We start from the raw sequence: 25,601 nt of genomic DNA on the forward strand, positions 1-25,601 counted from the left end.
CTCCTGTCACCTTCACGACACCCCCTCCAGGAGACATGACCAACTCTTATCGACAGACACCGTGTTACAACCCGCCACCCGAGGGAGCCTCGGCCTGGACCTGGCAACAGCAGTAGATACAACATTAATTGACAACCGAACACAAAAAATTGCAACTCGTGTCCGAGGACCTCTGATAATTAATGGACAAAGTTATGGTGCTCTATTATTAGGGCGGTCTTCTGGTAGTTTAAAAGGGCTGTTGTAAAGTGTGTTGCTTATAGTAATAATTGTTAGCATTGCACTCGTATGTTTAAGCTGTGCTCTCTCTTGTATTCGAAAATTACTCGAGCGTGTAACTGCACAAGTTTTGCTTGCGCAAAGAGAAAAAGGGGGAAATGTTGCAGAATGGCTGTGTGATCACGGCCATGACTCCCTTACAGATCTTTGTGAAACAAAGTTAGTGTAATTTAGCTGAAGCAGGCCTTGCAGCTGTGCTGAGGCATGCTGATAAGGAAGCTGAGAAAGGCACTGACCTTGTGCCTAATGTTGTAAATAACTTTGAGGAATTCGCGTAGACAAGAGAGAAAAAAATATATGTAGCTAGCTATCCGCAGAAACCGCAAGTAGGAGGACGTATGAAAATGTAACCCTTTAGAGCTTAGCCAACTAGCAGATGACTTGTAGGCATAAATTAACTGGAACTGTATATGAGACATAATCGCGCCGTAATAAACTGAAGCTTGCTTTATCACTCATATTGAGTCGGCTGCTTGCTTCCCCTCGCTCGTCGCAAGAAGGTTTCTTGGTTAATCACTTAGAAAATTAGCTCATCTTTCCTTTAGCTGCTCTCCTGAAATCTCAGACCCATTCAGACCCAGAATCTTGCGACTTTCCAATGCTTTTGTTTCATACACGATCCCCAGTAAAGGGCCACGGTACGACTGCAAGCAAAGACAGCGAGAGCACCAACCACCACCTATGCCGAGCATACTGTAGCTCCCAACAACGTTAAATAGATAAATAAATAAGTGAAACAGATTCCTAACAGAGCACTAAAACCCATTTGCTTCCCAGTAAGGATGTCTCGAGAAAGTGTTTAAGGGTTCCTGTAAAGTTCAGACTTTCCAAATCTAAAGAATACAAACAGCTAAGGAATTACTTCGTATTAATTACTCTGACCACTCGGTGCTTTATAACTTGACGGGTAGAAAATGTAATGAAAGAGGCCTACTAAACAATACCCTACCAAGTTAAAAAGAAAGCAAAAAATAGAGTGGTGTGGGGCTGGTTTTGTTGTTGGTTTTTTGTTGTTTTGTTTTGGGCTTTTTTGTGTGTGGTCTTTGGTGTTTTGTTGGAGGTTTTTTGGTGTTTTTTTTAAACACAGCTGAAATGATCCAAAGTGGTTGTTGTGGGCAAAGCTCCACTGCTGCTGGAGTCTGACAGGGGAATCCAGCTGGCAGCTGCTGCACATTTGTCACCCACTTCTCACTCTCTTATTTCGTCCTCCAGAAAGCACCCCCGCTTCCGAGGTACATCCACCGGCAGACGGAGATCTAGGAAGAAAAGGGAATACTGAGCACGTATCAGTGCTCGGATATGTTTCCCTTGGCAGCATACAGAGCAATTGCATTTCTATCAGGTACTATAAAATATGCTTTCAATGTCAGACTATAACCTGATCACCTGAGGCCTACTGTTTAAAGAAACAGGAATTCTTCCAATTTTTCAAAAATTTAAATATAAAAACCCAAAGCAGATTATAAGAAAAGTGCTCCCATTCTTCAGTATGTATTATTTAGAAATGCCTTTGCCACCATGGATACCAAAAGCCAAACATTAATTACTATAAGCCCCGGGCAGTATCTACAGAAAGGCCTGACCTGCTTGTGCCATATCCCTTTGTTTACCCAGAAAAGGCACAATTGCCTCCAAGCACCCCACAGCCAGCGCCAGGATCCCAGAAAAAACTCGTGGCCTCACAGAGAGGACAGACAAGAGGCTCCTTTTTTGACAGTTACCTCGATCCACAGCAAAACAGAGATACTTCCCACGTATGGCCAGATCTTGCAGGTCAAGAAAGCGAACAAGTACCCCGATAAAGTCACAACAGCGCTACCACTGCAAACGTCACCCACAAGAAATTTAACCTCTAAACAAACACATTCACATCTTCCAGCCTCTGTTCGTTCTCTGTACTACGGAGTTCCTGCCCAATAGGCACCACTTTTGCACTTTCTGACACCTGCCTCCTGCCAAAGCAGACTGTTGGGAACACATCTTGAAAACGCATAGGGATGGAGAAATGAGGGGGCTTGTAACAATGCACCTCTAAATTATGGCAAGTTAAGACACAGGGTATGACACCCACTCATCCCAAAGAGCAGACTGCCAGGACAGGCAATTTGAAATGCCTTCAATGAATATATAATGACGTCAAGGTAATGGCAACTGAGCTGGAGCAAGCAGCTGCCGCTCGGACTCCCGAGAGCAACTTTGCTTTGGGCTTCACACAGATGTTCGAGAGCTCAGGGCCAGGCCTGTCCCCACATTAACTCTTAACACCTTTGTAGGAAGAGATCTCACTGTGACCGGATAGGAAAACTAAATGAACATTAACAATATTTTTGGCTGGAAGGTGCAGGAAACAGTTCAAGGGAACAGATGACAGCATGGGAGACCTTGCCTGAGTGAAGATTTGCCCTTAGCAATTGCACCGAGATATCTATTTACCTTGGAGGGAATGAGAGAGAACACACAGTGACACAACTGCAGCGGCATGGCAGTGGGTGGTAAATGTCTAGGGCACTTTGCAGCATAAAAAAGAAAAAAAGTCAGAGACAGTCATCAGATTATTTGCAGGACTAGACGACTCACAGAAAATATATGGTCAGCCATCGAGAAAGAAAGTTTTTTTCCTTAATGTCTCAGCATCAGCTTAAATGCTTCAATCCAGAAGTAACAAATTCCCCCTGCTCCATTCTGAGATGCCTATTTCCAGAAAGACAGGCTGCAAACAAAAATTCCTCCCATCAGAATCTGGTCCTTCTCCCGTGCTCTTTTAGAAGAGGAAGCACAAGCCACAGGTATTAGGTCCAGTACAGCTGTGCTCACTAGCTGAGTGTACCTGTGGAGCACAATGCAGAGGAGATGGGGAAGGAGACTCAAAGTATTTACAGAGTTCCTCTCAATCCTTTGTGAAGTCCAAAAGGACTCCTGTTGCAAGTGTGTATGCTGCCAACAAAAGCGGACAGATTTATTTCAAAACTCCCATTTTAACAGACGAGCTCAGCTAGAAAGTAGTGGGAAAAGCAGATGCATCATCAGCACCTTCAAATCTATGTCCTAAGAGTGAGCTTGGGGCTGAAAAAAAGCAGTCCCTGAAAGGTGAACTATTCCTTGCACCTCCGTGTGATAAACACGGCAGGAGCTAGAGCACCATACCCATCGCCTCTCAAGAAAAAGAGTGGGAAGGGAACAGACGACACAGCCCGTAATCATTTGCAATGATGTATCTTAGCGCCGAGTTAAGTTCTGCACCCTTTGTAGCAGACTCTGGCTCCCGGGAGGACTCAGAAGTAGTTGAAGAGGAGGGTTCTTCACCCGCTGTGTAGTTAATCTGCATTAATGACATTAACTTACAAAACCCACAGTGGATGCTAAATGTTTGCACAGCTTCAAAAAGGGACTCTAAAAATCAACTGAAGGTTACTGAGGCCTTTTCTGCTTAATGGTACAGAAATGCCGAAGACACTGTTGGAGACAGGACAATGAACTAGAGACACCTTTCATCTAGATTCTGCTGGGCAGAATGTTCTTAAAACTGGTAAACGAGAATTTAGCTGAGAAGGCTGGTTAAATACATTGGTTTTCCATTTGAAGGAAGCAGATAACCCATCTCGGTGATTTATGGTGCTGCAGAGATGGGCTGGCAGCTATGGAGGGAAACCCTGGGGACGGTGTTTTAGTGAAAGGACGCTCGTCTTTTCTTGCTACAGAACAGCTGTGAAATGCAAAGAAGTCCAGTCCAGCTCTTTGGAGGGAAGCAATGCCTTCTCCACAAAGGCGGGGGTTTGATTCTTGGTGCGTTTTTACAGATTAACACCTTGGGTTGGGCTCAGAGCTGCTCCCAGTCACTGAAATGTACCACATTATATTGGCTCTCGCTGTGTGGTATCTAGACCTTGGTGTCACCGCGTAACAAAGAAAAGTGATGTTAAAGAAAAGTGACATTAACATAGAAAAAACCAGCCTACTGAAATAGATGGAAGAAGAGCCTTTTTCACAGCAGGGTGTATGTATCAAAGTGCAGGCTCAGAAAACTTGCAAAGGAGTGCCCAAAGGAAAACAGGAAAACAGAGAGGACTCCATCACACTCAGAGGGCAAGTTGCCAAGAAACACCTGGAAATCATCATGATGCATTTTAGCACAGAGAGATTAAAAAAGAAGTTGTTTCCAAAGTCTCACAGAGGACAGGAGGTGCTGACAGACAAAGGTGTAGTCAGAGCAGCAGAAGTCAGCTTGCACTTGAGCCTGCCTGCTTCAGGCTTACAGCTGACATGCAGCCGACAGGCTACGCCAGCTTGGAGGCTTCTATCACGCACCCAACTGACTTTGGGCTAGCTTGAGCCTGATCACGTTTGGCTCAGCTGTGCTGTCTATCCCTACCCTTAACACGCACACCAAGCCTCAAAGGTACAACCGTGGAGATGCAGGCCTGGATGACCGTCACATTTCCCAGAGAGCAGACTATGCCAATTGTTGCTAATTAGCGTTAGCATAACAGTGTTTCGTCCCTGTGGAACAACCCCATGGGGATGCTTTCCAACATGTTCCTGTACATAACTTTACAACTGGCACGTTAAGCAGATGTTTTGCTTCAGATATGAAAGCTGAGAAGTTTGCTAGTTATCTGTGATACCAGGAAGTAATTGAACAAGAACTCTCGATTATGTGTTTTAAACAAAAATTGTCTTTTTTCAAGGTGGCATCCCACCTTTTTTCTCAGCTTCCTGACAGAAAGACTTTATTCCTTACTTAAATGTTTGAAAGTGATGGGCATTATGAGCTGAACTATTAACTAGCATCATGATCTGGAATCTAGAAACTACCCTTTGAAGTGAGCAACAGCTCTTCAAACTCTACCATCGGCTCTTTGATGAACAGCTGTGAGGGAAACAGCCTCTTAGAGACTTGCAGGCTGAACCAAATTCCCCTCTAGAATGGATCCCAAGTACTTTTTGTGTCCTCTTATGTCTCTCTAATCTGTGGACATTTAGGTTTTCCCTTCAGTTACTAGATTTGTGAAGTTTTTAGCCTCAGATACTCTGCGGCTTGTTTTTCTCACGTGCTTCAGGACACTACCAGACTGGTACAATGTATTCAGTGATCTGAGACAAAGAGTTCAGACTTCTACACTAGCTTCATCAGTTCGGTGGTTTTTGCCCCTGGAACTTCCATAGTTACCTCATTACTCAGTGTTTCCTTCACAGCACTGTCGCCCTCCAGCAAACACATCTATGGACTTAATCTCAACATTGTGACATCCAGGTTTCTGGCACAACTCCCAGAACTTCAAGTTTTATTTACTTACGTAATTTATACCCTTTCCCACATCAGAGTAATTAGCATAAGTGTCTCTATTGAAGTGTGTTGGTAAGTACACTAAGAGGTTGTACAAGTTTAGTATTTTAACTGAAGGAACAATGAGGTACTTACACGGCAGACGACAAGTAAATTCTTCTACTCTCCCCTTTCTGTAATAGTTAGTTTCAGAGTAGCTGTCACCGTAATCTCTGAGAAAACGTAGAATCTTTCTTACCGAGAGAGTTGCCTGTGTCTGAACTGCGTCTTTTCCGGGAGAAAGATTTTACAGATGAATCTGTCTGTTCTACAGATTCGTTCACAGGCTCAGCTCCTGAAGTGAATTGTCTCTCTTCCGTCTCTGATGTCCTGGATTCACTTTTAACACTAGTATTCTCCTTAAAAAAACACAACACAACAACAAAAGAAATAAAACCAAAGATCACTCAATGTTATCTTATAATAAAACTAATATAAAACCAATAAAACAAAATAAAAGCTATTCTTCTCCACTCCAAAAGGGCATCTAACAGGTGGTGAACGCTGCCTAGACAGTTGACATAGTAAGTGTTTTTAACTCAGAATTAAGGTTGCTAAATTGAAACAACCTCTTACAAAACATCTTATTAAGCAAAATATGAGATCAGAAAACTAGAATACACAAAGTTAGGGTACATGTCCCCACAGTCTGAACTTTTCCCTCAGTTATTAAACTAGCTACAAGAAATACAGGTGCACTCATTCTTACCAGCACGTGTAATAATAATGACAGATCTAGCTCAAACAACTTGACAGAGCTGTGTGATGCAGAACCACACGTGAACCACACATTTCTGGTTGGGAATCTCACCCCACCCCATCCAGTCGTTAAGACATTAAGTTATAACGTGTTGCTTGCTTTTTAGAGCCCTCTGCTGCTGCTCTACATGTATTTTGCAGGCAACCATTTGGTAAACTGGTACATTTCCATGATCATGTGGCAAAGACCTGTAGCTTAAAAAAAAAAAAAAAAAGGCCCGAACAACCAAGTTCTGTTTCTATTTCACTGAGGCAGTACAGGCCCAAAGTTAAGCACCTGGAATCTACCTTTAGACAGAAAAATTTTCACAGTATCACCTGTTCTAGAATAGTCATCTCTTCTGCAAATATCTCATCCATCAATAACCTAAAGATGAATGACTGCTCAGAGCCTGCAATGTTTCCTTCTATTAAGGGGAAAAAAAGCTTTTGAAAACCATTATGTGTGAGTTTACAGAAGACAAGGGGTCACACTTGGTAATAAGATAGTCTTTCCAAAAATCACGCTCACCACCTTGAGTCTGTCATTACTCAATGTTGAGTATATAACAGGCTATGTGTATACGTATCAATAGAAACACACATACATTGCTTGACAAAGTTCTATAATAACATTCAAAAAGGCCTGTGCAAATACAGTAATGGAGTACTCCAGGGAGAACTAGTTCCCTCCCACACACCTCCTGCACTTGCTGGATACCCATTTGACTCGGTTTTTTCCTCTTTGAAATGTGCTGTCTGGATGTATTGCTTTAGTACTGTTAACAAGGCCACGTGAAAAACACGTGGCTAGCAGTGCCTTTTGTCTGATGTCTGAACCACAACCCCTTCCCAGGCACAAAAACAAAGAAGGAAGGCAGGCTGTAGGTCACTGCCTTCACCAGCTAGAATCCAAGTCTCACGAGTGATGATGACTTCTCTATTCCTGGTGACATTTACATAATAGCAAGTTCTAGAAAAATTAGTGAGCAGCCTTCATCAAGTAGTGAGAGAAGGGAAGATTTCTCAGGTAAGCATTCTAAACTGGATATTCCACCAGACAACTGCTCTAGAAACAATTCTGCAAACTTCATTATTTAAAAAGAAGAGAATAATGAAAAGCAATACCAGGCAGGGGATCTAGAAACCAAATTGCAGTGTCTGATAAAGAAAAAACAAATAACATGCATATTGGGATCGCCATTATTAAGAAACTGTTACTAGCCTACGTGGTGAGAGTAGTCTAGACACTCTAACTAGCAGTTCTGCAAAGGACCTGGGGATGCTGCAGTGCCCAGTAAGGCTAACGACACCTTGGGCTACACCGGGACGAGCGTGGCCAGCAAACTGAGGAAATGTCATTCCCCCTCACTGGTGAACCTGTACTTCCAATGCTGTGTCCAATTTTAACCCTCACAGCTGCGTGTGTGGAAACTGAAGAGCAGTCATACTGCACAGCACCCCTTTCAGATTTCTTTTTATCACTGTGTTTATAGAATCTTACACACCAACTCTTCAGTAATCTAATGTAATAGGTAATAATACCATTTTCATCCTAACAGCATCGGCCTAGCCCACACAAGTCTGGTTCCCAAGCTATCCCTTTTTTTTATTGTTTGGTCTTTTAAGCGAGCATGTTTCTGACCATGGATTCACCGCACCTGTGGACAGACCCTCCACTCAGGTCTAATACTTCTGCAACTTCAGAGTCCGAAACATTGTTTGGCAGAGAATCAAGCAAAGCTACCAAAGCTGACAGACGTGAAAGTTTTGCCTTTTCACTTCAGTTACTGAAAAACGCCAAAACTGCTGCATCTCACTACTTACACGACTTACGAGACACTGACTGGACTATACCTGTACCCAGCTGGAACCATGATGGGAAGCTGAGGCACTAAAATTAGCAACTCGCATGAATGGGGTTTGCTGGATTAACCTTCCCCAAAGAAAGCAAGCGTTTCAGCCTTCACATAGGTATGCTGCCAAGGAGACTGAACGAAATCGGAGGCAAATTCCTCTTGATCAAGCATTACAGAAATGTTCTATTTCCACTTTAAGAAGAAAATAAAACATTTCTTAGGAGTAGGAGTGGAATAAGAGATGCCCATTGAAGGCCAAAGCCTCTAGAAGTCTAGGACAGAAATTGACTGAGGCTGAGAGGACAACGCTGGATCTGAACTGTTGAATGTACTAACTCTTTTCATGTAAAGAGCTGCTCTTTAATTTGCTGTCTTTTAGGAAATCGGGAAAGCAGAATAAAGCAGGTTTCTACTAAACTGTTACTTCTATGAGGAAGACAGTTCAAGGCTCAGTGCTGGTCACAAGAGTAATTAAATGCTGGGAAATACTGTGAACGGAACAGAAAACAGAACAGTACCAGCTTGGTCAAAAGGTCCCGTATGCTAAAACCGACAGTTTCAAGGGCTGACTTCAGTCCACAGAGCAGAAACCCGAGATGAAGTACACGGTATCATCACAAGTCTTTGGGCTGAAAGTAGCTGGAATGTGTAAGCAGGAATGCCCTGCTCTGTTTGCGCTCCTTGTTCTTGCTCTTCCCTACACATCAGGTTACAGCTGTTGTTTTGAGACTTGACGCTGGGCAAGACAAACCTTTGATCTGACCCAGCAGAGCTGTTCTGATGCTCTTGTATGAACGGTGGAGGAATTTGCTCCCCCTCTGCTTGTATAGAGAGGAATAGAGCGGTCTTCTGTGCACGTCCACTATTCTGTCATAAGCTTGCTCTAAAACACACGGTACCAACAGGCACTGAAAGCCTGAGTGCTTCCAGATTCAGGGATGAGGAAGAAAACTGTGCTGGAGCCTGATGTGAGGAGTACAGGCACAGAAGCCTCCTCTGGAGAGTTCTGCACCTGCCATGACCCCAGGCTCTGGACAAGCAGGGTGTTAAGTTAACCTTCCCTCTCCCGAGTTTGGGAGGAGGAGACTAGTTGAAGAGTAGTTCTAACAGAAACAGGGAATCTGTCAAACAAAACACTGAACATTCCCTGAATTGCTTTTCAATTGCTCAAAAAATGAGGCCAGTTATTTAACCAGTTACAGTCCAGGACCAACATCAGGATTCTCACAAATATACAAAACCTCCCTCCCAAACAACTACGTGGTTCATGTGCTTAATTCCCCCAGTTCTTGACAAGGAAGTTCGGGTCACGGATTCCAAAGGCCTTCAACAAGGGACAACCTATCATTCTAAAAATGCAGTTCAAAAATTCTCAAAACTGACAACATTTAAAGTGCGGTCAACACTTAATATAATGAGTGGGCACCAATTAAGGAGTACTGCCAACTCTATGCACTAGCACAGGGATGTGCTCTTCCCTACACGGTACTGGGCAGAACAGTCTAGTCTAGGCTTGAGCTATGCAGAGGCTTGATCAGAATACACATCCCTTTCTAGAAAGATACCCAAGAGGAAGAGGACTAATCTTTATAATGCTAAAAGCAACAATGGGAGGTTTGCGCCAGCTGATGATTTCCGATCTAGAAACTTCAGTGAAGGCGTCAAGCTACCGACAGAACAATAAAACAGTAGCTTCAATGCACACACAAAAATGAGATTGAGTGCCTACATGCAAGGTAGGTCTCATGCAGCAGAAACAGATGCAGTCAATCTCCTGAGCTTACCTTGTTTTCAAAACAAAACAAAAAAAAAAAGCAGAGCACGCATTTGCTGCCTTAACAGAGTAACATCTAGAATGCCCCTCACCCCTCATGAGACTTACAATTTTACATACCGGGAAGACCAGGTACACCGAAGTACAATTACAACTTGTTGTACACCACAAAGTATAAACCAATGAAGATGCTTTATACCAGTCAAATGTCAATAAACTATACTTTCCACAGAAAACAGAACTTAACAACTATTTATCAGAAACAATCTAACCGTTTATCTAAATTTAAGCAAAAACCTGCCTCCAGCAGAAATTCTCAAAATACTCTTCTTTGTTGGAGATTAAAGATGGTATGTTACAACCTAAAAAAGCATCCACTTCATCACCACGAATACACCTGCACTACGCATGTTTCCCATGCAAATGAGCACCCTAACTCGGCCAACAGGCTGACACATGTCATGCTCATTAACATGGGAAACATGGGATACTTTTTCATTCCCTCTTCTGTTTTATATCTTGCTTTACCAAGCAAACCCTTCACTGTCCATTAAAAGCTTAATTAAAGAGGCCTTCAGTTCTTAAGCAGGCAAGAATATTGAAAAGCTATCGGTCCAGACCCTAGCATTACTATCAAACATAGTTAGCTCAAGAAAGATGTTGGTTTACCTCTCCTTACCCCTTACCTGCTCTGGACTGAACAATTCTTCCTGAAAAAACACGAGGGAGAACTCAGCTGGGCGGTGATTTGGTTCTTTGCTCCGTTTTTCATCTGCTTCCTGTGTGGTCAGAAGTTTTTGTAGTATTTTAGCAGCAGCAGCAGTTTCTATAGACAGAGTGGTATCGGCAGCACAAAGAATGTCACAGGCTGTAACGGAGACAAATCCAGTGCTCCATCTGCTTCCACCAGAAATGATGTGTCTGAAGTTACAGGAGTGAGACATTCCAGCTGGCTTTCCTCAGTTGAAGAAGGTGTGTAACTATTAACAGGCAGTGCCTGATTTCCATTAAACTCCAGGGTCGAATACTGGCTCTCTACAGGTGCCACTGCCACCTTTTCAGCTTTGCATGATGAACGCACCTCAGCGGCAACCTGAAACGTGGCTTCAAGACTGACTTCTGCCTTCCTGTTTTCTTCAGATATATTACATAGCCAGTCAGACGGCATCAGTTCAGCTTCATAAGATGACTGCATTGGAGGATTCTGGAAAAAGCAAAATGCAGTGAACTTTTGTATCAAAAAATTACCGTGACAGGATGTGTATTGATTCTGTTTATCCATTTATCCAAAAGCTTGAAAGATTGTCCGTTATTCTCAGTTAAAATAGCAAGTTTAACCAGAAGAAAAAAGAAAAAAGCTACTGCTTTGTCTTGGTTTTCATTAACCACCTTACTCTTGGCACGTTTCCTTTCTTCTATTCATGGTCTATCCTGGAGAGAAGGTTACTTACTAGGAGCTGGTGTATGCCTGCAGATGCATTGTCTGCACACCCTTTGCACCGCAGGTGTTAAATATACCCAAGCACTCAAATCAGAGACTTCTGGTCTTAGTAGGCCCTGTGGGGGTACACTAGAACCACCCTCTTCACGTGCCACATACGTAATAGAAAATGAGAGAGAAAATCCACCTGCTTTCAGTTCCTTCTGAAACTCAAGCATTCCTGTTGTTGTATAAAAAAATCAGTATAAACCGCAACATTTTTAAGCAAAAGAAAAAGGTCCATATGCTGTAAATGTGCATATGGACAACACAACTTGAGGAACTCACCGCTTCTTAACCAATAATACCATTTTCCTCCTCAAGTGATTGTCCATAGGCACATCTACACAAGGGGTGCCCCCCAGGGACGCCCCAGTCCCAGGATGAGTGGGAGTTCAAATACCGGTGAAAGCAAATACTGCAAAACTGCCCTGCCTGTCACAGCCTCACATCTGGACTCTCCGGTCATGACAGTGTCCCACAAAGGCACAACTCAAAGTCTGCATCGATCTGCATAAAAACCCGACAGAATTTCAGGTCAGAAACACTTCTTGTAGAACCTACAGAGACTCTGCCTTTGCCATCACAGATCAGGTCTGAACACTACTAAAATTTTTCACTGTAATGACATCACAGGACGACAGGACACAATCAGCAATCCAGTGATGATTTTTTTAGTAGCATTCATATATATCGAATAACCTTTAAAACAGAATGAAGACAATGAAAGAGTTTTTCCAAAGCAGCAAGTCCTACCCAAGTGAAATGATAGATGACATTTTAACAGCCAGTGTCTGTACTGCTACTTCTGGAGGTGACTCAGTCAAAGGACACTAGAAGGGTCATTTCTTCTGACAAATACAAGTCATACAATGATGTTGAACAGAAACAGGTCTATTTAAAATACAGCCTTCTTTTGGAAGAGATCCAGTATGAAGGAGTAGTCCTTAGTGCCTGACTATCCTTAGACCTTTTAGCTGAGGTCATGGTTAATGAAAAGCTACTTCCAGAGACGAGTAAATTAGAGAACAGGAAGCTACAGGATCACCTACTAGGAAAGCCGTATCAGATCAAATGCCAGTGAAGGACTTGGTCTCTCCCTGATGGAGATACCACAAAGAGATGAGATCCTGTCTCCTGGGTGTGTGAAGGCAAGTCCTAGTGTGGATTCGTGTAGATGTGCCAGTTTGCAGATAGCCACAAACTGTGGAGGGTGGGGGGAAACGGAGGGGGAAATAAAACCTGGAATTTGAGAAATTTAGGTTAAGTTAAGCAAAATCTTTTCATTAAAGGCTAAGCCACCTTTATGTTTTTATGAGATAGGTTCAAACATTATTCCTCTCATTTGATTTTTTTTTTCAGTTCTATTTTTTTAAAATGTTAATAAGGTGTTTCATTTCTGTTGCTTTGCTTGTTTAGTGTCATAAGTAGTCAGGATTCTAAGTAAGACCTGGATTACCAAACCGTCCAGGAATAAGATCATCCCTGCCAAAAACCAATGAACCAACCCACCCATACTGAATCTTTTTCTGCCTCTTCTTAGGGGACCTCAGCTTGAAGCTGTTACAGCACATATTGTCCTCTTGGATGCACTACAGGATCTCGTGTGTATTTCCAACAGGAGAAAGGGGCCACGCAAAGGTACAATTTAAATCCTTTTAGTTCACCTGGAGAAGGATGGGGGGAGGCAGCAACAAAACAAGGAAAACCGATAAAAGATTGAGAAGTCAGGGCCTGAAAGACTAATAGCTTGCTGGTCATTCAAGCTCAAGAGGAAAAATGGTCTGACTTAGCAGAAGTGGTGAAAGAGAAGATGGGCATTTCACTTATAAGATTAGCGTAGCGTGTGCAGGAATTAAAGCACAACCACACCTTTTCAGGGACCGCTAGGACTACACAAATCTGGCTTGAGTGCTTGGGCAATCGGAATTAGTTCAGACTTGATTTCTTTTTGAAATAACATGGCTGATTATCATTCCTTATTACAAATAAAAGCAAACTACTTAGGACTGCTTTTAAGGTCAGAAAGTTCTTCTTTTTTCTTGCATGTTTATTTCTTCCCGTTACCTCTCGCTTCAGTTCCACAAGGAAATACCGACAGCTTAATAACCATGGTAATAGCAATAATCAAACAGCAGGGCTGCCATTAAAAAAAAACAAAACGAGGTGGGGGCAGGAAAAAAAATATTTAAAAAATCGCTGAAATCCAATATGTAGCCTCGGTTCACATCTATGATAAAGCAGCGGGGAAGTATTGAGCTAATGGTTGTGAGCTGCCAGCACTGCTGTTGCAGAAGATAGCAGGAGGTCTCTCAAAAGACTCATTCCTACCCAAGGATACTGATTCATCACACTAATCCAAACCCCACTTAAGAGAACCCAAATGAAAAATGGGTAAGAAGTTGTACCTGAGCTCCCTGTTTTGTAACCAACCGTGATGAGAGTGTAATACAAACCTCCGAAACCCCCATTTCAGAAACCTGGTGAGATACACCACCATCAGCCACCATGTCTGGGTATAACCACCTATGTCCCCTTGCCATTCCACGCAGTAATTCTCTGTAGCTTTTTCTGGAGAGCAAACTGCAGCCAACCAACCAGTTAGTTACGGGCCTGGTCTGCCCATGTTCCAGTCAGGGTCACCTAACACTTTCAGCAGCTCAGGTGCGTACTGTACAAGCCCAGCAGCTGGCCTCCAAGACCCAGAAACTCCACCTGTCTTAAATCTCTCCTAAACTTAAGAGTGATGCTCTCTGCAAGACCCAGTAAGGAACAGCACAAGGTTTAGGCTTCCTTGTCCAAGAGTGCCTGCTTTTCCTTCTGAGACCACAAAGCACCGTCTGGATCCAACAGAAACGGGGCTGGTAACCAGCTTGCTGACTACTAGCGTGCCGATACGGTTCGCTGTCTTCGGGACTGGTCCAGCAGTTTCGTATAGGCTTTGCCACTCCTACCTAGCAGCACACAGCGGGACCAAACAGCCTAAAGCGCCCCGCAAACCACGCTTCAACAGCATCGCACTGAATTCCTGCAACTGGTAGAAGGTATTGAGTGGAACGATAGGAAACATACCATGCAATAGTTCTATTTTTTGTGAAGAAAAATAAAAATGCTTAGTCAGCCAGGGCTGATGAATTTTATCGCTTTTGAGGATTTGTGCAAGTGGTTACTGATGGATGATCAATACACCAGCTGGGCACGATGCTCAATACTGCAGCTTGCCACATCCCCCAGCAGAAGTCTGGGGAAGTATATGCCCCAGAACACACAAAAGGCAAACTGATTATTCCCCACAGCTCAGCAAGAACCGCAGGCAAACTGCTGTCTTCTGTACCACCTGCACAGCCTGTCACCACGTTCCAGGAGAAATGACCTATGCTATGCTAAGACTCAGAAATCTCAAGAAGTCCCGTTGATCCACGCGGTACGATAGCTGTGTTACCCTGCTCAGAGACAGCCGGTTACTGACCTGGTGGAACTGATGCAGGGCACTGCTCGCCTTTGGCCTTCTCACGCAGAGGATCGCCTTCCCGCAGTCTGCCCAGATGCTCGGCAGCTTTTTGCTGGGGGTTTCCAGGAAACAAAGCAACCACTAGCAAGTGGCCTAAAGCTCTTCTGACTCCACACACTGCCCATGGACTTGCTTCTCCAAACAACTGATTTTTACTAGACCCTTTGGACACTGTATATTATCCTTCAATCTAGCCACAACACCACCTTTGACAACTCCTTTGGAATGATTTACTATCCCATGGATCTCGGCCTTCCGAGATAAGCTATTTAATTGTGACTGCCCATCGCTCAGACGGATCCTCATGTCCTGGATGAAAAAAGCAGCTCACAATCAAAGTGAGAGGACAAAGATGTACTGTGCGAAAAATAAATACTACAATATCGACGGCATGACTGGCTGTTGGCTATTTATAGCCTTACGCTAACGTGTTATCCTGGCCATAACCTGCCCATCTTGGATAAGCTTATTTTTTAAAAGAAGTCACGAATAAAAGAGAAAGGTTGATATTTGCAAGACAGGAAACTGGATGATCAAGCTTGGGTAGGTCAACCCTTTTTCAACACGCATAAGCATAACTTGCTTCGCTTGTCCTCTGTGAGGGGAAAAAAGTATATGCGTTATGCTGTAATAAAAAAGGAAGCTCTTGCATTTTTACTTCAGATCTTCTGATATCTGATAAGCCAGGCCCTCCAAATAAGGCGCAGTTTCCACTAAAATTACATAAAGCATCTACAGGAAGTACTGGAGTTATCTTTAATAAGAGATCTCCGAGGTGGGGCCCATTCCACAAAGTCACCTTAGTTTTTCTCGTTCATCAAATCAAACTCAGGACTGCAGGAAGCTGTCCGGGACAAAGAAGGGGAGCTGCTTCTCAGTATTTTCATAATATTAAAGAGTCTCTTTTTGTCCAGGCAAGAACATTCTTCAAATACAAATGCAGGCTCATTAACTAAAAGTGATTCTGGTGAAGTCAAGCAAAAACACTCCACTGATGAGGACACCCACTATGCTGCTACCCTGAAACCTAACCTGAATTACAAAACTACCCGTTTAACATTCAGTGGTTCTTTGAAATAGGTATTTGTAAACCACATCACTTTCACTTTATCAAGCAGATCCATTCTCAAATTTATATCCTTAATTTCACAAGTGTATAAACCTGCAGTTCATTCATACAGTCTCCTTCGCTTTCACCTCCTTTCAGTAGGCTACGCTCACCTGGACAAGGCTGTCGTGGGTGCACGCTGAAGCAGCAGGACCAGCACAGCCAGCCAGAGGATCTGTGTGGGCTGCTGCTGAACAACTCTGCGGTGTGGCTGCAAGAATTCAAACACAGCTGTCAGACTGCAAGAACTTGTGTCTGGTGTGCAGAGTTCTATTGCTTACTTTGATTAAACATTTCAATAATCACACAGTAAACGACATTCCAGAAATTTATTGTTACCTCCCAAGTCATTTTAAGACCAATTTCTTAACCTTAAAAATATTTAAGATATGTATAGATATATTAAAAACATATATTGTAAAATTGGTAACACACACACATACATGCAGAAACTTCATAATCAGAGTCTTTTGTGTCTTAGTATCACCTCTCTGATTTGGCTGCTTGAGTTTCTTGTCACAATACACCACAGAAAGCGTATTCACATAGCTGAGCCTAGGTGTTCATACACACTTGTGACCATGTGAATTTTAAGACTTACAAAGAAAATGAATTATCTTAACCAAGAGTGTATCATTCCGAAGAATATCATGACTACTCCTAAACTACCACTCACCAGAAAGGTCTTCATATGTAAATGAACCCTACAGGCACAGATGCATTCAAAAGGCGCGACTGGACTTGCACTGTCAGGTGGCACCAATAACTAATATGTCTCACATGGTCTCCATGACTGATTTTTCATTATTAGACACTCTCAGATAATAAAGCTTCAACGCATTTCTTTGATGCGATTCTACTACTGTCAAAGGTTTTGCAGATAGTTGAAAGTAAACAGAACTAAATCCTTAAACTAATTATGGTCTAAGGCTAGTGGGGAAAAAAAGACTTACATGAGCATATTTTATGTTACTGACTTTTCAATAAGAATCATAATGAAAAACCAGGGAAATCTTTTGGTCACGGAAGTTAACAAACAAGTTTGAATACACACAAAAAGAAATCTTTTGACAAAGTTCTACTTTGATTTCATTTAATGGGACTTCAAAAGTGAAATGAATAGAGTCAAGAATAAGATTGAACATACATTCTTTAGTTCTCTCACTTACTAAATACATATCTTAAGGTTAACTATCACTTTCCAAACAAACTAATCTTGCTGCTGTGCTCTCATGATGAAGGAAACCAGACTTTTTCATGTGGACATATGAAGAAACACACTTTCAGCATTCTGTATGTTATAATATATAGAAGAAAGGATAGCGGAGAGATTAAGAGATACACAGGCACAGAAGTAAAACCACTGAGACAGTCCTAGAGTGACAGTGAAAATTAAAAGTATTATCATACTCCAGTGAAATGTCACTTACACTCTCAGAAACGCTAATTAATTCACTGGAGGTTTCAAACGCCTCAGATTCCCTAAGTTTCTGTATTTTAGTTTTGATTACACCTTGCAAAATTTGGTATGTTTTCACTGCGTTCTCACACCCACCTCCCACCCCAGAAGATTCTACCTGAGCAACATAGCCAAGTTGTCCTTTAAACTTAAAGCAAAAGGAGCGTCATCCAGTGAGAGAGATCTCCATATTCATGTCTAAATCTACGCTGGTCTCCCTCAGCTCCCCTGCAGGCAGTACTTCAAAACAGGCACTTCCAGGACACCAGTAATCTTACCCCAAGACAAACTCTAAACCGAGCTACGTGAATCGCACCCGAGACGCCCCTTTCCTTCCCTTGACTACGGGAGAGGGCTGGGGCCTTAGCTGAGACAGAGACAACTACAATTCATCATGATGAGTTTCAGCCTATGCTCTGTACCAATAGAGACACAAAGCGGGGACCACCTCCCACCTTAATGAAGCAAGTATTCTGGATGAGGCTTGGAGCTACCTGGTCTAATAGAAGGTGTCCCTGCCCACGGCAGGGGGGTGGGAACTTGCTGATCTTTAAGGTCCCTTCCAACCCAAACCATTCTGTGATTCTCAGGACACCTGCTCCTGGGAGAAGACTTAATAGTTAGCATCTGGTAAGGCAGGCTGCACACTCTGGCCACCACAGTAATCTCTGCATAAGGAGCACGTGGCAGGAGTTGCCTGTCTCTTAAACATTTAAGTGTGTCTACAAGAAATGCCCAGCTCCTCAGAACCCTTCCTTGACAAAAATGACGTTACGGGAACTGTTGATTATTGTCTGAAATGTTCTCAGCAGAGGTCTCAGAAGAGATGCACAAAAGATTTAATGATTTCACTGTGTAGGATTTCTAAACAGGGATAGATAGCTGTCTTTGTGAAGGTGCGGCTGCCAAAGGAGGAGCAGGCAGAAGGAAAGAATAACAACTGAGCTTTAGTTTGTTCAAGGAAAGAATCACTGTTCTGAATTTCAGAAGTTTTAGGGAAATTAAAAAAACCACCACAAACCCACAACAAATACACCACCACTCCCCAGAAAATACCCTATCATGTGATTTTTCCCATTCAAGGTAAGGGCAAGGAAAAGAACAGTAATTTGCTTCAACTCCTCTTCTGAAGAATAAAAACACTTAAGTGAGACTGATTTATTTTGTAATTGAGTGATTAAGTGAGACTGACAATTGTGGCAGAAATAATTTAGAAAAAAGAAAGGAGCCAAGACTTTTGTACTTTCTAGTCTTCAGTGCATCAAAAAATACAACATAAAGAAGCTAAGCAAGAAAAAAAATTCAGATACAAAAATAGTATGAGCAGAATGAAATATTCTACACCAGGAGTCCTCAAACTACAGCCCACGGGCCGGATATGGCCCCCCAGGGTCCTCAATCCAGCCCCCCGTATTTACAGAACCCCCACACCACCACCACCCCCGCCGGGGGTTGGAGGGGGAAACCAAGCAGCTGCAGATGACTTCCTGCCATCTAATCCGCACGCCGGCCCCCTGTTTAAAAAGTTTGAGGACCCCTGTTCTGCACAATACTTTTGACTGATCTTTGAGTTTAAAACCTTAACCTGGAAAAACATGAGACCAAGGCCTAGGATACTACTTCTTAACAAGGTCTCAGTGCTTTAATATCATTGTCCAAGTTTTGCTTAATTAAAAAAACAAAAATGAAAGTTAGCCTCACACCGACTAGTTTTGGACAAATGTTCTTCTCCTCGCCCTTTCACCTCAACAGAAAGGCTATCCAGAAAATCACCAGGGGACACACAAAATCTGGAGGAAGGACACGAATACCAAACAGAAACTCCTTTTGCTTTAGGTCCATCTTCCTTTTAGACTTGACACTTTCTAGTTCTCACTTGAGATATACACATGGCGGAGTATTGTAGAAAAATATTTGAAAGTCTCACTTTAAAATCTGTTTTTGAAAAGCAAATGCAGACATTTTTTTTCATACCTCTTGGATAGCAGGCTTTTGAGCATGGCACTGAAGATGCAGAGCTGCTGCAATTTGCAATGGATGTGGCAACGCTTTGGGTCCCTTGCTGAAGTGGCGGAAGAGAAGCCACAGGCTGGAGTGTGTACGTGGCTCCTGTTGGAAGTGTCTGGAGTACAGGAAAGGCAGCCCCTTTATCTGGAAAAGCTGGGGAAGCCCCTTGCCCTGGCAGCAACCCAAGTGGTCCCTGCTGGATCCAAGTGGAAGGGACTGGAGTCGCATCTAATCTTTGTGCTGGTAAAGTGCTGGGGGCTTGGCACGAGGTTGCCATGTAGGAGTAAGGAGAGAAAACACCTTGACCGTAAAGTTGATGAAACTGTCCTACAGTCAGCAGTCCTGCAGTGGGTACAAAATAAAGCGAAACAAGTGTTAAGGAAAGGAGTTTTCACAGGCAAAGAAAGGCAATATGAGGAGCCAAGGCTCTACAACATGATTTGGGAAGACGACCTTTGCTCCAGCGTACTTAATCCAGAAAGGAGACTGTACTCTTAGACCCGAGCAAGCAGTAACTGCTGTGTGGCACACGAGCGAAGCGCCAACACAGAGGTGTCTGCGTAGCATTCAATCTCCTTAAACTGGCAGTAACGAGTTACCCATATTTAGAAACATGCTATAAATCAAAATGCGTAGTAACTTACTAAACCAAACAAAAGCAATTTTTGAAAGTACGGTGTGTTAAATCAGACAATACATTCTAAAAAAGGGACATCATAAAGCAAGATTTGACCAAACTCCACTACTGACAGCTCACAAACAGCTAAGGGAAGGGCAATGTCAAAATCCTCCAAAGGACTTTGCAAGTACTTTATGACAAGTCATTTATTTGGTCAAGAAAAAAATTTCAAAGCCAATTTTTTCGCAGACAGCTCAACTAGTTCAGTGCAGACTAAAATATCCCAGACTTTGCCATTTTGTTATTTCCTAGAGAGTCCTTTTATTCTTCTCTATTATTTTATAGTTTCCTCTCTCAGACGGTTACTGTTTCATGAAATGGTATTTGCTTTTATACCATGACAGCTCAATTTCTGTTTCGGTGACTTTGTGGAAACACTGACAGTAACACCGCAAACGCCTGTGCTCATTGATTTCTGCAAGAACTACTGCATTTGTGACTCCCCTGCAGGATTGCATTTAGCCATGAGAATTACGAGTTTCAGGACGGTTCACGTCAATAGGGTTGATCTAGAAGCCAGGCTTTCTCAGACCTGTAGTTTCCAATTCTCACTCAAAAGGACTTTTTTTAAAAATAGCCTCACATTTACCTCTTGCACTCCTCTGATGAAAACTAATTCAAGAAATCACTAACATACAGTCATTATTCTGCAAGTTCACATTTAATCATTAAGAATCACTAAATAAATACCAGCTGACCCTGAAGATTTGCTAAGACTTAATGTATAGGACCGTTTATTTCCTGTTCAGTACTTTCACCATTTATAAACAGAGAAGGAGCAGGGGTATGAAAATTCTTTTGTTTATATTTTACCTTTGGATAGGGACATGAAGATTATCTAGTTCTAACACGTAAACAAGACACCACGGGATGCCAAGTTACCAACCTCCAGTTGCTGTCCAGGAATTGTTCCTGAATGTTTAACAGAGCGTTACACCCTGCAAGACACTGGGAACAGACGTGCCCCTGAACAGTCAGTACAGAGCGCACAGTGCATTGTCAGCCTGTCAGAACTTGACTGCATAGAAACCCCAATGTTTTCCTTGTTCTGTCTTTCTAGAAAATGAGACTCCTAGAGCAAAAACTCTGAAACTGCAGCCATAAAAACAGAGGACAAAAAATGAAAGAGTCATCTCTTTCTCATAATTTCCTTTACCAATGGTCTGCATTACATCAGACAAACCACATGTCACTGAAGTCTGCAATGACTCACCTTAGCCTTAACAAGGTTAACATCAAATCATTAGTTTAAATGCTTCCTAGCCTCCCTACTGAAATAAGTTCCATCCCTTCTCAGATGCTTCATTTTGTCTTCTTGGTATTGCACGTGCAGTTCCACACACATCACAGAAAACACCACTTGAATTAGATGACAGTTCCTACCCTGACACAGTAACCAAGAGTATGGGGATACCCTACTCTGCTCTAAATGCCAGCCGGTGCTGCAGAGAGCAGTACCGTCAACTGCTTCTCCCCTTCTCCTGGTCGCACAGTCCTGCCGCTTCTCCTACACCGCGCCTTACAGCTCTGCACCCATGGGGTGCATCACCCGGGTCCAAGAGCCAGCCACAAATAGGCTGTTAAAGTCTTCTCCGATCACTGCGCTGAACCAACACGCTGCTGTATCAGCTGCAAGGAAGATGACAGTTAACATGCCACCAAGGGAATGGGAAGCCGGAGTGCTCTTCTGGCAGCAGCCCAAGAGCACTGCAAAGCAAGATATTCACATCTTCCTTACACAGCGCCAACTACAAAGCTTTAGGGCCGATACAAATTTTGTGGAGTAATCCTGAGGGCTCAGACTTGTCTTGGGAAAACTCAGATCCTCTCAAAGAGGGTTAGAAAGAAAGAAAACACGTTCTAGGGCTTTTCAGCAGTATTATTTTCTAATTAGCTCTCACCTACTCATTCAATCCCTTTTAAAAACTACGTAGCTTGTGAGTTCTTTTTCAGGAGACAACTGACAAAAATCTTACTACCAGGTCTTGTCTCCTTTGCACAAAACTAACAGGATGCTCTAGTTACCACTTCACATGACTCACTGTTTCACACACATTTAATGACAGCTTATTAAGCATCCCTACTGATGGGCATCCTTACTGACGGGCAAGAAGCAGTAACGTGCATCTGGTAGAGCTGTGCCAGCTCCAGAGATCGAGCAAGGGTGTTCTTAGTGTAGTACGCAACAGAGACTGTACTGTAGTCTACAGGCAGCCTGAAATACATGTGAACCATGCTACTCATGCTTACTGGCAGCAGATCTACCTGCATAAACAACAACAGCTTCCCTACACCAGGTGAACTGAGATGCCACCGGCAAGGACAGGTAACCCTTCTCCCTCAGGAGAGCGTTGATTTTCAAATCCCATGCCACCCAGCGCTTCTCAAAAACCCACCAAGACCCCACATGGCCCACTCCGACTCACCAGGCCTGTTGGCATTGCTGAGCGTCGAGGGCGGAGGCAGCGGCTGCCCGTTCAGCGGCGTGCCGAGCAAGCGCTGGAAGCGGTTGGGTGGGCGGCTGGTCACAGCCAGGCCCGCTGCCATCTTCGCCCTGTTGCCCTTCGTCAGGCGCTTCAGGTGGACGAGGAGGTCGGGGCGGCCGCGGCAGAAGCGGGGGCTGCGGAAGTGATGCAGGGCCCGGTGCAGTTGCCACCGTTGCCTTGTCCACCCTCTGGGCCCGGCCCAGGCCCGGGCCCCACCACACTGCTCCCCGGCAACATCCCCACCTTGCGGAAGCCATAGAGACCGAGCTGCCGGATGAAGCTGCTGAAACCGGCGGCTGCCGCTGCCCCGTCGCCACCCGGCTGCGCGGCGACGGCCGGCCCGGCGCCCAGCAGCTCGCACCCAAAGAGCGGCTGGTTGATGAGCAGCCCCTGGCCGGAGGCACCCAGCGAACGGAGCGGCAGCGCGGGCTGCTGACCAGCCGCCACAGTCTGGCGGGGAAGGTGTCGGCACTGACGGGGACGGGCTGCTGCGACGCGTCCGTGTCGGTAGGTGGCACCAACGCCGCGCTCAACCGCCGCCCGCGCGGCCTCCGCTTCCCCCGCCACGCGCCGAACGGCACGTGCCCCGCCCGCGAGGCGCTGCCCGCCGCGCGCGGCCCCCGGCCCTCAGCCCCGCCGCGGCGCTGGTCCGCGCAGCGCCCCGGTCCCTCGGCACGGCACGGCCGCAGCCCGGCCCCCCCGCGGCCCCGCCATCCCCCCGCGGCCCCGCCATCCCCCGCGGCCCCGCCATCCCCCGCGGCCCCGCCATCCCCCCGCGGCCCCGCCATCCCCCGCGGCCCCGCCATCCCCCGCGGCCCCGCCATCCCCCGCGGCCCCGCCATCCCCCGCGGCCCCGCCATCCTCTCAGCCCGGCCAAGCCCTCAGCTCCCCCCGTCCATTCAGCTCCCCAAGACCCCTCAGCCGGGCCATGCCCCGCCGGTCCCCTCGGCCACCCCCTCCGCCCCGCCGGTCCCCTCACCCCGCCGGCCCCTCAGCTCCGCTGCCACCAGCATCTCCCGTAGCTTCTGTGAGCGACCGGGCGGCTGAGGCCCGGGGCCGAAAGCTGCCGCTCGGGGCGGCCCCGCTGCCAGCCCAGAGCCGTCCCGGGGGCAGCCTGGAGGTCCTTGAACCACGGCGCGGGTGGGCGCCGGGCCGTGGAAAGCGGCTGCAGGCGGGGCAGAGCGGGGAACACGCGCTCCGCGGCCCCGCACCCCGCCATGGCTGCCCGGCGCCCCGGGACGGCGCGCGGGAAAGGGGGCGGGGCGCAGCGCCACGTGACACAACATCGAATCCCAGGGAGGGGCGGGGCGGGGGCGGGTTCTGCTGAGCAGCCGGAGCTGCCCGGGCCGCCGCGGCTGCCGCGGGGTGCGGGCGGCGGGGACGGAGGGGGCGGAGTGGGTGCGGGCGGCGGGGGCTGGGGAGCTGCTCCGTGTGCCGGGGGCACCCCGGGCTGGTGCGTGCCCCGCCGGGAGGAATGCAGCCGGCAGAGCAGGTGTTGCAAAGTGTCGGCTTGAAAACCACTGGCAGTTCACAAAAGGAAAAGCAAATTTATAAAGAGTGCAGAGGAACACGGAACAAATCGGGAATTGTGTCACGTTTGCCCTAAACCCACCCCAGACCTGTGCAGCTCTGATCCCCACGCCAGAACAGATCAGGTGGAGTTAAAACGGGGCAGAGAAAATCAGCAGCGAGGATAAAAACTAGCTTCAGCGGAAGGAAATGCTGAAGAAGGAATCTTCAGAGGGGCAGTTATTGTATAAAAAGATAGGTAGTAAAGTTGTAGTTAGTGTAAAGGAGGCAAGCACGACTAATGGAGGATTTCAAATAGGAGAAATCAAATCAGGTACTTAATCACAGGGAAACCGGGGAACTGATTGCCACAGGATGTTTTGGGTACCATAATGTTACTTGGCTAAGGGAGGGTGTGGGGGGGTGCGTGTGTGTGAAGAAAAGAGAGAGGAAAAAAGAACAAGATTAGCTACATTCACAAAGACTAGAACTCTTAAAGCGGCACCTTTGTCACTGCGAGTGCTTGCACTGTGCGCTGGCACAGCTCTGAGGCGGTGCCTGAGCTGCACTGGTGCAGATCTGCCCTCTCCTCAGCCTTGTGCTGTCAGCTGTGACTGCAGGCAGGCTGCAGGAACCAGCAGAACCATCCTTACCGCTGCAGAACAGGAATCTGCTATGAACCAACAGGCAAAGAAGAGCAGGGAGCCAGGGAAGGAAGAGTGCGGTGATCTCTCTCTGCTTGCATCTTGCCCACAGGTCACCAGCAGTGGCAGAAGAAAATGACATTCCTCTGTCTTGGCTGCCCTCAAAGCAAGACAGTGAGAAGACTGAGCACCTGTGTGTTTTGTGAGCTCAAATATATTATCTTGACCTCAAATATATTATCTTGGAGTTGTCGTAAGATTTCTTAGCAAGAAGGTACAGAACCAAACCTCTTCCTTAACTAAAGTCGTCCTTATTGCTTTGGTTTACAGCACAGCCCCTAACCACCAAGGCAAGTAAAAGCGCAGTAACTTCCAGAAAGGGGGCAAAATTGAATAAACTGATGGGAAACTGTTCCTATTTTTAAACTGAAAGTAATATCCCTCTGCTCTTCTGCATAGCTGAAGTGAGGAAAATGATGTTTGGGTGGGGTTGCTAACAGAGTTTCACACTTCAAATTAAACCAGAAGCAGAAATTTTGTCAATGTTGTCATCAAAGCTGAAATCCAGCACCACAGAAGGATGCTGCTTTACCCAAGGAATTAATGGCCTACAATTCTAGTAAGCTCATGCTGTCATCTTCTCAAGAGGCTTTGCATTTTTTCCCCCTCTGTAATAATTTATTCAGAATTACGTTGCTCAGTGTAAACAGCCAAAACTTAAGTAAAGCAAATCTGAAAAATCCAG

At 45.2% G+C, this 25,601-nt stretch overlaps 2 protein-coding genes across 2 annotated transcripts; both read right to left on the minus strand.

Moving 5' to 3' along the window:
- Positions 1-779: 779 nt before the first annotated feature.
- On the minus strand, positions 780-16,187 carry LOC121089426 (heat shock factor protein 5-like). The gene is given in 5 exon segments (XM_040596642.1): positions 780-1,535; positions 5,802-5,961; positions 10,660-10,826; positions 10,829-11,177; positions 16,127-16,187. Coding segments are annotated over 5 exon segments (759 nt in total). The 5' UTR covers positions 16,142-16,187; the 3' UTR covers positions 780-1,467.
- Positions 16,188-19,678: 3,491 nt separating this feature from the next.
- Positions 19,679-23,989, minus strand: LOC121089365 (heat shock factor protein 5-like). The gene is made up of 4 exons (XM_040596566.1): positions 23,683-23,989; positions 22,644-22,946; positions 19,736-19,880; positions 19,679-19,682 (listed from the first exon to the last, which is right to left on the minus strand). The coding sequence occupies exons 1-4, from the start codon at positions 23,987-23,989 to the stop codon at positions 19,679-19,681; spliced, it is 759 nt and encodes a 252-aa protein (XP_040452500.1).
- Positions 23,990-25,601: the final 1,612 nt, after the last annotated feature.

The sequence above is a fragment of the Falco naumanni genome, chromosome 5 (assembly GCF_017639655.2).
Source record: "Falco naumanni isolate bFalNau1 chromosome 5, bFalNau1.pat, whole genome shotgun sequence".
NCBI lineage: Eukaryota > Metazoa > Chordata > Aves > Falconiformes > Falconidae > Falco > Falco naumanni.

What these genes read in the sequence shown, in the direction of transcription:
- LOC121089365 (XM_040596566.1), bottom strand. Translation starts at nt 23,989, where the DNA reads ATGTTGTGTCACGTGGCGCTGCGCCCCGCCCCCTTTCCCGCGCGCCGT. An exon ending in GGAGCTGAGGGGCCGGCGGG is followed by an intron (nt 22,947 to 23,682) that starts GTGAGGGGACCG and finishes GGCTTCCGCAAG; the next exon opens with GTGGGGATGTTGCCGGGGAG. An exon ending in CAGCAATGCCAACAGGCCTG is followed by an intron (nt 19,881 to 22,643) that starts GTGAGTCGGAGT and finishes TACCCACTGCAG; the next exon opens with GACTGCTGACTGTAGGACAG.